General features: G+C 31.6%; 1 protein-coding gene across 1 annotated transcript; it reads left to right on the top strand.

The window, feature by feature from the left end:
• The first annotated feature begins 12,416 nt into the window (after positions 1–12,416).
• On the top strand, positions 12,417–13,941 carry LOC141708916 (equilibrative nucleotide transporter 8). Its single transcript, XM_074512754.1, has 2 exons — positions 12,417–13,051; positions 13,151–13,941. The coding sequence occupies exons 1-2, from the start codon at positions 12,550–12,552 to the stop codon at positions 13,843–13,845; spliced, it is 1,197 nt and encodes a 398-aa protein (XP_074368855.1). The 5' UTR covers positions 12,417–12,549; the 3' UTR covers positions 13,846–13,941.
• The last annotated feature ends 327 nt before the right edge of the window (positions 13,942–14,268 follow it).

Genomic DNA, 14,268 nt, shown 5'->3' with positions numbered 1-14,268 from the left:
TCCACCATGTTCTTATGAGGTTTAGTGGCTCTAGTGTTTTTCCTAAATTTCATCTTTGCAAATCTCCTGGACAGAAATGCAAGATGCTCATCAATACCATCAGAGTCATCTTGGCTGGAGTTGTCTTCATTCTCAGCAACTTGCTCCTTACCCTTGATTGATTCTGATTTGCTTGTGCCATCTTTGGAGTTTGATGTAGATCTCACAGTTTCTTGTCTGCATTCTTTCTCATTTTCAGCTACCAAGGCAACTGAACCTCCTTTCTTTCTTCCCTTCTCCAATACCTCATCCTGTTCCAGCTCTAGTTCATAAGTCTTCAAGATTCCATATAATCTTTCAAGAGTGAAGTCCTTATAATCTTGAGAGTTTCTCAAGGAGACAATCATGGGTTTCCATTCCATTGGCAAGGATCTTAAAAATTTAAGATTTGAATCCTTCACCTGGTACACTCTACCATACAGCTTCAGTCCATTCAACAGCTTTTGGAATCTATTGAATGTGTCATTTAAAGATTCATTTTCTTCAAAATGAAAATACTCATACTGTTGAATGAGAAGCTGCATTTTGTTTTCTTTTACTTGTTCTGTACCTTCACACAGTATCTGAACTGTGTCCCAAACCTCTTTGGCAGTTGTGCAATTTATCACATTATCAAACATATCCTTGTCAAGACCATTAAACAAAATGTTCATAGCCTTCTTATCCTTGTGGACTTCTTCTGTGTCTTCCATTGTTCATTCTGCTCTAGGTTTTGGAATGGATTGACCAACAACAATTGTGGCCGTAGCAACTGTGGTTACTTTGTGGGGAATGTGAGGACCATTCTCAATGCAGTTTACATAACCTTCATCTTGGGAGAGTAGATGAAGGTGCATTTTCACCTTCCAATGGTGATAACTGTCTTTGTCAAGAACTGAGATTTTTACTCCAATATCCTTCTTACTCATCTTTGTTAGTTTCCAAGATCTTTAAACTCTTTGTGTGTCAAGAGATTGCTCTGATACCAATTGTTATTCCTAGTGGACTAACAATGAGATTTACAGAAGGGGGGTTGAATGTAAATCTCAAAACTTTTTCAAGTTTTGAGCAGTTTTAAAGGCTTTGTATTCAAGATAAACAAGTGTGTGAATTGCTTTAAGCTAATACAGACAGATATATATTCAAGCACTAATGTAAAGAACACAAAAGACCTTAAAAACTTTTCTGGTGGATTGTTGTTCCACCAGAGATGGTATTTCAGAAAATCTGTGATTCTAGATGTTGATCACAGCTGCATCCTAGTACAAACTAGATAATTTTTCTCTCAAGATTTTTCTAAACAGCACTGGAAAAACTTCTTATCTAATTACTAGCTGCTACTTGGTTTTTATATCACCAAGTGTACAAGTGAAGACAAAGATAAAAATACAATAATAAAATAAGTTCTCCACTTGTTTCTTCTCCATATCACTCAAGTACTTTGTTGACTATTGCCTCTTTGTACTAGAGTAGAACAGCTGCTTTTTCTGATGTTCCTGAAATTAGGCTTCCACATTTCAGTTATCTCTGTCAACCCACGTGCCTCTGTCTGCTGTTACAACTACCACTTATCAACTGCTATTTAACAGAACATTCGTTGAAGCCTTCATCCGTTGATGGCTTTATCCGTTGATGTGTTAGCAGTTGAAGCTCTATCCGTTGAAGCTTTAGAGACATCCGTTGAAGCTTTGTTTCTCATCCGTTGAAGGTCTTTAAGATATCCGTTGATATCACTTCATTTATACAAAATTACAAGGCATGAAATATTTACAATTGGCCTTCCTATTTGCATATCTTCTAGTAGTCAACATGACTTATATTTTCTCTCAACTTCTAAGAATTATATCTTAAATACAGAGATTGAAATGTGCTACAACACTAGAATTATTTCTAAGTAAAGCTGCACCATCAACGGATAGCCAAAGTGGTCTTATCCGTTGAGGCTACAAACACTAAACTTCTATTTAAGTGTTTTGTTAAACATATCATCAAACTAATGCACATATATTCCTAACAATCCCTTAGACGCATTTCGTGAAGATTTGTCTTGTGAAGAAGAAGCTGAAGCTATATTGGCAAGGGAGGAGAGAGTATTGCGCAGGAACACAATCCCTTTTGTTAAAGTTTTATGGAAAAATCATGATGTTCGAGAAGCTACTTGGGAAACTGAGGATTCAGTTCGTGCAAGATATCCATACCTCTTCGAATCAGGCACATCACTAGAATTTCGAGGACGAAATTATTTTAAGGGGGGGAGAATATAATACCCCATATTTTATTTGGTGCATTATTTGGTGCATTAATTAGTAGATATTTTATTAGTAAAGTTTTGAATTTTGAAATATGGATATTATTTAACTTAGATAACTGTTTATCTACAATTTGAATTTTTAAGATATATGTTAGTTTTTAAAATTTGAAAGTTACATGATAAGTTGGATAAGAAGTTATTTTACCTGGACGTGGAGAAACTAGCGGGCATTAGTTACAAGTCGTGGAGTCACTTGTTATATAAATAGATTTGCACCCTAGTGTCATGTACACAACTTATGTCATATAACTCCACAAATAAAAATGATTTATATTAGCTGTAGAACAACATACACTTATACATAGCTTACGACGGGTTGAAAATCAAGAGTGGATACCAAGAGGTTGTGGTCTAGCATAGCAGGATAATCTATCATCTTGTCTGGGGGAGATTAATCGGTCAATTTATCTCTGGATTCTTATCAAAGGTGTTGGGTTTGGCAGCTTAGCTGTGTGCATGTTATTCAATATCCAGTCCATACATTTAGTTCTGACTATATATATAAAGGTGTGCAACTACTCTTTATTTTTATTTATATTTAGACATGTATAAATAGTTAACTTTTCATATTTATTATTATATTTATTTTAGCATGTACCAGATTAGTTAGTTGTTATCATCCTCGTGTTTATAATTTATGTGTAGTTTTAGTGCATTTTAGTTAGTTTTGAATGTTTTATCAGTACATAATATAATTATGGTGAGAAGGTGTGTTGATCACATGCGTTGCTAATAACATGATCTATTTTTATAAATTTGGCCATTTGTTCCTTATTGAGATTAAGTGATATATTTGATTTGATGGGTGTGTATATTGTTACTAAGTTATCATTTGTTTACGTGTAACATAGATTTTGAATGTAAAAATAAAAAATAAAATTTTAAGTTTTTATTTTAAATGTACAAAGTAAGTCATAATTTAATTATTTGAATCAATACTTATGATTTCATCAAATTTGTAACAATATGAATATGTACTTCTTTTTATAAATTATTTATTCATATTAAGTAGGTGAGTTTTAATAGTATAAATTTTGATAAATTAATGATATCATGATTAATTGAGTATCATTCTAGTATATGATTAATTATAATTTTATTTTATCACTTAAGTTATAAGAAAATTGTGTAAAAATAAATTGGTGTTAAATAATTATATTAACTGATGAAATATGATGCATTAGTTTAATTATAATTATGCATGTGTTAAAGTAAATGAGAATCTCAATTATTAATTAAGATTTATAGAATTTTTATTATTAAATAATTAGGTTAGTCATATAATTATTGTTGTAATAATTATTATTATTATGTTGCATTTTCCTTAAAAGGTAATAAGTGCATTTTAGTGTTACGTTAAAATTCTTATACTTTATTTTCACTGTTACAAAATTTACAAATATATGAAATTGTTTTTATAAACTATTTAGTTATTACTTTACATGTTTAATTAAGTATTATTAATATGTAGTCACTGTCACAACAGTGAGCATACATATATAATTATATTTTTATATTGCTAAGCATTTAGAAAGATAGTGAGCATCTATTTATAAATGTATTTTTTTATTATAGATTGATTTGGAGGTTGAATTGGAGTTGTGTCAGCATCATTAAATATTCTAGATTGATTCCAGGTACGGATATCTATTCCCTTTCTTTTTATTAAATTCTATACATTTTCCATTATACTCATCAGTTATATTTCTATAAACTGTGACTTTTTGCTACACCTTGTATACCCCTCCGTCATATATTTTCCTTGAGATTATAGCTGACTCTTTGTTTATTTATTGGATCCATCTCATTCTGACTACTTGGAAAACAACTTTGTAACCTATTTGTTAGGGCTCTTAAACTTATCTGTGTGGGTAAATCACAGACGAGACACATGGAGTTTTTGCAGTCTTTGGTGCTCTCGGCACTAACTCGTATAAGTGCTATGAGTATACGAGCATGTCTCTGGGGTATGAGGCATAATTAAGATCATGATCATTTTGTTTGTTTGGGAAATGTTTTATACATTTCATTTTATCCTTCTTGTGGATAACCGGAGAAGGAACTGTTTGCACTGTGCTTTGCTTGGTATTTACTAGCAAGCAGAAGTTTTATAAAATGCCCTTATTAGTACCCACCTTACTTGTTCTCAGCCATTTCTTTGATTTTGTTTGGATTAGTTTGTTCCTTGATTCTAAATAATTACTGTCATATTACTCATCTTCTTGGCTAATTGTTAAAATCAAATATATTCTTTTGCTTTACCTTTTATTGATATATTCGTACTGGGCATTTGGCTCACTCGTATTTATTTCTTTCCACAGGTAGTCGGGGGTAAAGCGGGGGTGTGATGAGTGCTGCCCAGATTTTAGCTTATTATCTAGTTGAAAATAAAGTCAAGGACATGTTTTATTCCATATTATTTGGGATCTTGTTAGAGAACTTAATTTTGAAGATTTTGAACTTTTATTAGTTTAATAAATTATGTTTAGCTTGTTTTGCTTTCATTAATAAATAAGACTTAGCTTGTGTAACATCTACTTGTTTAAGTGGGGTGTTACATAGAGGTCTTCTCAAACATGTGTAGCATATTAACAACTCTCTCAGCTTCTTTTGTATCAGCCTTACAAAAAATGTAGGAGTCATCCGCAAATAGCATATGTGTGATTCTAGGAGCTCCTCTTGCCACTTTTATGCCTTCCAATAATCCTTGAGTTTAAAATTTTAAAAAGAGACTTATCTTTTGTTTAGTTGTGTATTCCTAAGTACATTGCTAGTAAATGAAAAAATGGAGCTTCGCTGAAAAAAGGTTTAATAACTCTTTGAAACCTCTTGATCCGAAATTATGGAAATGTAGCTACGCCACATTCTGGGACGGCTTTTAAATACTTATTTGTTTTACTTTTACCCCTAAGATACTTATGTAATTTTTTTTCTTATGTGTTTTTTTCAGACATTAAGATTTTATCGTCTAAACGTCAGGAGACAACTTGCTTGTCCTTCGACTAGATGATAAATTTCCATGAATAAAAGAAACTCATTCTCCAAATATTTTATTCGATGTATATTATAATAATAATATAAAATCTTGAAAAGAACCTTCCTTTAACATCTTATAATTTTAGAGCGATTAGTTTCTTAACTTGGTACCAGATCTCAGTCCGGACGGAGCCTAAGTTTGACTCCCTTCTACCCCCATTATTTCTCACAATAAGGTAAATTAATGCCCAAGGATGGGCACCCGTGATCCACTATTTGGCCTATAAATGAGTTTATGGGCTTTTAGTTATGAGGAGTATTAAAATACTAATATGTAGGATTGAACACGGGTTCGGTCATTTCGGTTTGTGGCAATAATCCAACCCAACCCAATTAATTTAATTTATAAAAATTTAACTCGTTCACCCGCAAATATATGTCCAACCCAACCCTACCATTACTATGTTGGGTTGGGTCGGGTCGGGTCGGGTCGTTTTGGGTTGATTGGGTCAAAGCTATTTCAAAGCATTGCGACTAATTAAGCTGCGTTGTAAGGATTATTTCTCGTTTGCTCAAACTAGGATGACTCATATTTTGATAATATTTTGATAAGGGTAATGAAAGTGCAGTTGATAAATAAACAATTAACATGGCATGATAATGTGCTTGTTCGACTTTTCTTATAAAAATGTAAGTAGTTTTAATTTACAAATTACAGGCACACATGCTTAATATATGTTGACTTAATCTCCATGAATGCACAAGTTTAGATACAATATATGTGGTCTTGAACTATAAAAATGCACAGTTCATACTCAAAAGTGCATATAATGAAAATATGTTGCTGAAACATATGTATGTAAAATGCATACAACATCACTGGTTTCCTAAAACTAGTTGATGTCTGCTTACCTAAAACTACAACATCATATTTTGGTGCAGGCATGGCTACGACCATGTTAGAGCATTCACATCCGGATTTGTATCTGCACCTCATCTTTATAATTTAGGAAATATGTTGATATTTTAACAGAAAAACTCTCTCCATCCGGATCCCAAAATGGGGAATAATTATACAGATGAGAAACAAGTCCCCATATTTAGGGACTTACTGTAGAATCGCATCCTTCACCTTCCACATTCATTTATAGACTTCTGTCAGATTCTTGTATTGTGTTTCTTTTTTCTTTTATATTTAAAGACCAGGGGAGAGAGAAAGAAATATATAAAAAGAGTATGGGGATGAAGATGAGGTGTGGGATGCAGGTGATTTTTTTTTGTTAAACAAATTTTAGGAATAATTTTATAGAATTTTCATTTATAATAAGAATATAGGAATAGTTTCGAGGTACCCGATGTGAATGCTCTTAGATAATCATATTTGTTTCTTTTACAAAGATGATTTTTGCAAATGATTGATCTTTTTTATTGACATCCCGTGATCATCAAACTAGTACTTATCAACTGCACTGGGCTATCAAGTATTGATTAATTGGGCTGAAGTAATGGAATAGACCTCTTATTTATATAAATGGATTGGGTCGGTTTAGTTTAGGGTCAATATTTAATAAACTCTGAACCAATCCAACATACTCGGGTTAAAAAAAACGAACCCAAATACATTTCAAATTCAAACGGCTCGGGTTGGTCGGCTCAAAAGAGGGGCATGTTGGGTCGGTTTTGCAGGTTGATCGGATTTTTGTTTTCCCCTAATATGAGATTTCAAGTGAGTGAAAGTGTTAAAATATTAATATAAAATTCGAAAAAGGGTTTTCCGCTAATATCTTACGGTTTTAGAGCGACTGTTCGAGAGTCCATTTATGGGTCGAATAGTGTATACGGGCGCCCATTTTTTAGACGTAACTTTGTCTTTCGTGTCCATAATAAATAGTGAGAATGTTGGCGATGATAATGAGTCGAACCCGAGTCCTCCTGCAAAACTGAGCACTGATGCCAAGTTAAGGAACCGATCGTTTTAAAATCTCAAGATATTAAGATATTAGAGAAATGATCTTCACGTGATCTTATATCAATATTTTGACAATACAGTTCATATATGAATAAACTAGCTCTCTTGTCAACAAAAAAAAGTGATCTCAATATTATCGATTAAAGTAAACAATTTTTGGATGTTTCTTCCGACATTAATTAAAACTAGCTCTATAGCCCGTGCAATGCACGTGCATGCTCTAAATTAGGCGAATCGATATTATTTTAGTTATTCTTGTTGATAATATTTCATGCTGTCCCCCCCTCCTAATGATGATGGATTTATTTGTGTATATGAGTAGATTTTTATTGTGATGACATTGGTGCAATAGTGTTTATCTACAATTGACGTAGAGACTTGTAGTGGCATTTCTTGTTTTTTACCGTTAAGGACGATCCATTGAAGTTTTTTAGAAATTTTAGTAATTTTACATAATATAGTTGTTTGTTTACATAAGATTTTGTTTTATAATTGTTATTTGAATTTTAGTATTCTTCAATTTTAATTTTCTGACCTCAGTAACTCTTTCCCCTCTCTCAAAAAATATTAATAAATCCACATCTCTCGGCATACTAGGCGCTTTCTGGTTATATTTCATATGTAAACTTTACCAAGATTATTTATTTTAGTTAATATTATATGTTCATGTCATAATGACGCAGTAAAATACCAATATAAACCAACATTATCATATATTTTATGAATTATGAAGACCATAAGTTAAAGGTTTTTTTTACATAAATTCACACATATATATACATATAAATATATATATATATATACGTGTATATATATATTATATATACATATATATATATATGTATGTGTATTTATATGTATGTATATATATATATATATATGAAAGCCCTTAATTTATTTATTTTTGTGTAAATACAAAAATATAATACTTAAAGTTTGACATGGTTAGATATAAATATATATCCAGTTAGAGGTATAAATGGTTGTGATGCACATAATCATATTTAATATATAAGTTAATCTAGTTCATTTGTTTGTAATATTTAATTCGCAAATATTTATAGTAGATCTGAATATTAGTGTTAATGTGATAAATATGGTATATGCCAGTCAACTTTGTTATTAAAGGTTAGTGGTAGGCTGTGATAATATCATTAATGACGAACAATAATATTTTATAAAAATAAAATTTATTATAATTTAAATGTACTACCACTTTTTATAAATAACATGATTTTGTACTCAAGTTTCTCATGTATAAATATTGTTTATTTTGTTATAATAATAATAATATTATAATTATTATTACTATAATATAAATAATAATATTATAATTATTATTACTATAATATAAATAATAATTATTATTATTATTAGAATTTTTAATATATATGTTTTATAGATCTGCTATTAAAATGAAATATTTTTTCTTTTTAATGAAATTTAAAATTATTACTATTACTATTAATATTTATTTTTATTTTATATTTAAAATTCACTTATTTATATTATTAATTTATTAATTAATAATGTATGTATTCTCGTTTTTATAATTTAACTTATATTAAAAATAAGGATAATTTTTGTAGACAAAAAAAATTTGAATCATTAACTAAAAGGGAAATTTAAGGGAAATTTCATTTGAAGATCATGTTTTTAATTTTCGGAGCAAATAAAAAGGATAAAACAATACTACGCCATGCCAAATAGAAAAATAAACTGAGGGTAATATAATATTTTTATTATCTTGCTCTAATAATTAAGAACCTGCTCTCAAAATATAACATCTCTAACTAAATTATTATATATATACATATATACGTACATATATGTTTGGATGTATGTATGTATACATGCGTGCATGTATTTCTATAATAATTAGTTATAAATGAATATATATATTAAGTATACAATTATTAATCTATATTAGTAAGTCAATGGATAGCTTATGTATTATATGATGCAAGCATGTATCTTTATAATAATTAGTTATAAATAAATATATATTAAGTATGCAACAACTAATCGATATTAATAAGTTAATGATGTGAGAACTTATGTATTATTTGAATTCTTATGGAATGGTTATCATTTAAATTTTTTATACTAATTTTTTTTAATAAAGTATGTAAATTTTATGAAGAAATTATTTTTAATGACTTGCATATTAATGATATTTTAATTGAGGTAATAAAAATTACGTGAATGAATCTGTATTAATTATATAATAATAAATAAGCATTAATGGTTAAAATAAATAATGTATGGATATTAATTACTGTATTTATGATTAAATAATGAATGAGTATTAATGGTTAAAATGGATATTAACTACTGTATTTATGATTAAATTTGCTCATTAATTATTGTATTTATGATTAAATAATGAATGAATATTAATGATTAAAACAAATATTGTATGAATGTTAATTATTGTATTTATGATTAAATTTGCTCAGCGAACCCCTGTTGCTGTATTAGATATATAATAGATAGATTGATAAAGCTTAACTTATCTTTAGATCAAGGAGTTTTGACGTTTTGTGCATTAATCGGAGTATAAAAAATCACATAAAATGATTCATAATAAAAGGTGAGGATACATGATACGGATCAGCCTTTATGCATGATTCTGATTTATGTGAATGCCACACAACACAATCATCCAATTGTTCTCTTTGTCACACCACTCTTTCGTCCACCCATATACAATATATAATAATTAACATGACATTTTGTTAATATGCTAAATCAAATTATTTTAGACAAGTGATTAAAGGTACCTCAAGTTATTTCCATTAAACCAATACTAAATAGTAAATACGTTGAAATCTTACATCTCAAATGAAGTGTAATACTTAAATTTTACAAAACATTAGAGCTTAGAGATGTTATTTTTGTAAATGTTTTGACAATACGAGTGTCAACGGTCCCAATATAAATTTCACGCATAAAAACGTGAATAAATATTCTCACGGAATCTAAATCGTAAATGGGTTTTTATAGTATATATCCGTAGATATATGCTAAGCAGTAAAATTTAAATTTGATTCATTTTGATCGTCGTAAACTTCATGAATGCATGAGATCTATTATGATTAAGTAAAGGTTTTTCTATTATGTGCCCCTGTGCAAACTATGAACGTCAAAATTTATAAGTTTAATACATGTTGATTGGTTTATTTTCTATAATAGTGATGGATCCCCGCATTCACACAAACTACACCAATTAAAATGACATTTCAACAATCAAAATTACTAAAATTATAAATTTCCGCACTCATCGTGTGCACATGAATATACAATAAAAAAATCTTTAGAAACTTAAGTCAAATTTATAAAAAATTAGTACTTAATGTATACTTATCCGCACACCATAAAAAATCGATTATAAATTTATCGCTTATTTTACATTTAAAACAACCAACCAGATATGCTCATAAATCTAAATCATAAATGTATCACCTGAATTCGGATTCTTTCTCTTTTTCCAAGACAAACACAATAATAATTTAAGAAAAATGAATAAAATTTTGAGCCATCTATATTTGGAGGAGTAAAGACAAGACCTTCAAAGCATGTCAACTTTAAAAATAATGGTGATAAACAGGAAAAAAGAATCGAATTCTGTTAAGAGCCTTATACTATAGGCTACCCTAGGCACATAATAGTACACTTAGCAATTTCATCTTTATGTCACTTACCACTAACCGGGGACAAAGGAAGGCATCTTCAGTCAGTTCCCCCATTGGATGGTTGAGTTAATTAACATATATTAGCTGTTTTTTCAAGAACTATAAATATCAGACCTGGTTCAAATGAAAACTATCTCAAAATAAGAATCCAAATACATTTTTTATCACCCGAAGGTTCTAGGTTTGATCGCTCCGATTTAAGTAGAGGGTGATGACGGTGTAATGTTGTTTTAGCAGTACGTATGATTAGTCGAGATTTGCGTAAACTGGACCGGACACCTGGTTAACAAAAAACACATTTCGTTAGTAGTACGTAGGATTAGTTGATGTGCGCGTAAACTGGACGGACGACAGGTTAAAAGAAAACACATTTAGAAAGTGATGTTCATTAAGAAATTTGAAGTCTATTGAACTCACTGTTTTCCAAGTCTCAATCAATATATTCTGTCATAGGTATTAGGCACTCCACTTCCATTTAAACTTGGAGTGGAGTGTGTGCAAATGGTGATATCAAAGGGACAAATACTTGTAGTAGCACATACTATCACATTATCACATACAAATATACAATCCTCCCAGCATAGTAATGTGCTTCTTTTTCTGGGTAGTGGGATATTTCAATACTGGACTAAACACTGGTTTTGTACTCTTATGGTAAAAGAATTTTGGACCATTTATTGATTTTGGGCAAGTGAGGCGAAAAAAACAAGAAAAACAGCATAATCTTATTGAGGGTACCAGTAGCAACTAATAGGAAAAGATCAAAAGGAAATCAGAATATATGAGACAAAGATAAGTTTGCAGAAGCTACACAGGGACCAAAATGCCTCATGCTTTGATTCTGCTCCGTCCGAAACTGATGATTCCTGCATTATTCGGTTAAACTTCAGCCACGACAGTTGTGTAACAGTAGGTAGGAAAAAACACAGCTGAGAAAAGAAAGGCAGAGTATTTCTAGTGTAGCCATCCATTCATGTCCCCACTAAGAACAAATTTCCCTGGTGAATTGAGCCAGAGTGATTCTATATTCAACCCCATCAATCCAATCCAAGACTTAGAATCTAAAGCAAGCATTTCTACTTCAGGTTTCACCTTCCTGTTCCTTAAGTCTGTTAGAATAATATAAGATCCTGGAAATGGGCATTCTCTAATACCTTGAGGTTTTAGAGTAACTGGTTTCATGACATGGTATCAGAGCTCGGTCTGGCAGAGGACTCAGGTTTGATCCCCGCCACCCCCAACAATTTATGCCCCAACGATGGGCGCCCTGGAAAGGGCCATTCTCTAATACTTTCAGGTTTTAGAGTAATTGGTTTCATGACATTACTCGACTGGGGCCACTATCTACTTGTCATGCAAATGCAACTATGCAAGTGAGGTTAACTAGCTAGCTATATAGTAGTATTATTAGTTTGGGATTTTTTTTTCATAAAAAGACAAAGAAAAAGTATTTACTTAAATCATATCAGAATGTCCTTCTCACTTAAGCTTTATAATGGCACAATCTGAAAGTAATGGAGAAAGCTAAATCTTAGTGCCACATTAAAGGCCTGAAGGAGAGGATAGCTAGCTAGGAAATAATGGAGCAAGGGAAGAACACCAGAGTTCATACTGAATCAAGAGATGTCTACAAAATTGCGTACATAATCCATTTTTTACTTGGTGCAGGAAATTTAATTCCATGGAATGCTTTAATTACTGCAATCGATTATTTTGGCTCTATTTATCCCACAAGACACGTCGAGAAGGTTTTCTCAGTAGCTTATATGACTTCATCTGTACTGGTCTTAGTGGTGATGATTAGTTGGGGAAGTAATCTGAGCAGAAAACTGACTTTCAGATTGCGGATGAATGTGGGATTTTCCATGTTTATTCTGTCTATAATGGTAACTCCAACTATAGACTGGGCTTGGTTTGGCAAGGAATCAGGAGTGAGATCAACTACTGATTTCAATTTAGTGGTCGCAGCAGTCATATTCTGCGGTTTGGCTGATGGCTTAATAGGAGGAAGTCTGATAGGATCCTCAGGAAATCTACCAAAACAATACATGCAGGCAGTTTTTGCAGGAACAGCTTCTTCAGGTATCCTAATTTAGCTAATCTTTTGGCTTTTATTCCTTCTCATTTGTACTATAAACTGGAAAAAAGAGCTCTACTTAAAAAGTTCCATTATCTGTTCAGGTGTCCTGGTATCAATCTTGAGGATTTTAACTAAGGCATCAGTACCACATACTCCGCAAGGTCTTAGGACAAGCGCGCACTTCTACTTCATATTTAGCACGGTCATATTGTTGACTTGCCTTGTATGTTGCAACCTGCTGCACAAATTGCCAATCATGCAACAACATTACAAATTTCTACGCGAGAATCTGCCATCCTCAAGCCCAAAATTCTGGGATGTAGTGAGAATAATAAGGTGGCCAGCTTTTGGAATTTTCATGATTTACACGGTTACCTTGTCGATTTTCCCAGGATTTTTAGCAGAAAATGTTCAATCAGACATTCTTGGAGATTGGTATCCGCTTCTGCTAATTACTGCATACAACATTTCAGATTTAGTGGGGAAATCTTTTACTGCCATTTATGTTCTCAAAAGTATCAGGAAAGCAACATGGGCTTCAATCAGTAGGCTGTTATTTTATCCCCTCTTTACTGTGTGCCTGCATGGATCTAAGTGGATGAAAACTGAGGTGCCAGTAGTATTTCTGACGTTTATGCTCGGACTGACAAATGGTTATCTGACAAGTGTTATTATGATACAGGCTCCTAAATCGGTGTCGCCTTCAGAAGCTGAAGTAGCTGCAGTTGTCATGGCTTTGTTCCTGGGATTGGGGTTAGTTGCTGGTTCTGTTCTTGGATGGTTATGGATCATTTGAGCCTAGTTGATAGGTTGTCATTCATTATGTTAATCCCACGACTCCACGAAAATTGAATTACCTACATAAACTCAAGAACTATAATTTTCTGTTCTATCACTTTTCTTGTGCTCTAGTAGACACATTAATATATTTTTTTGATTAATTTGGTTTATATGCCTTACAATTGAGTATCTATCCTAACAAATCTCAGGGGTGAGCGAGAATCGAACTCAGAACCTGGGACGACAAGAGATAAGCCGTTAATCACCTGGTCTCTCCTCACAATGCCTAAAGTCGATCAAAGCTAAAAACTAAACTTAAATAACTTACCAGTTACCACTACATGTTTTACAGCCGGTAGCACCAAAGAAGCAAACTTATAGCAGATGTTTCACCTTAAGTCTGATCTGTGTTATCCGGACTCTTCATTTTACCCTCAAG

This window comes from Apium graveolens, chromosome 2, assembly GCF_009905375.1.
Source record: "Apium graveolens cultivar Ventura chromosome 2, ASM990537v1, whole genome shotgun sequence".
NCBI lineage: Eukaryota > Viridiplantae > Streptophyta > Magnoliopsida > Apiales > Apiaceae > Apium > Apium graveolens.
This window is presented reverse-complemented; position numbering and strand designations above follow the sequence as displayed.

What these genes read in the sequence shown, in the direction of transcription:
- LOC141708916 (XM_074512754.1), top strand. Translation starts at nt 12,550, where the DNA reads ATGGAGCAAGGGAAGAACACCAGAGTTCATACTGAATCAAGAGATGTC. An exon ending in TGCAGGAACAGCTTCTTCAG is followed by an intron (nt 13,052 to 13,150) that starts GTATCCTAATTT and finishes TTATCTGTTCAG; the next exon opens with GTGTCCTGGTATCAATCTTG.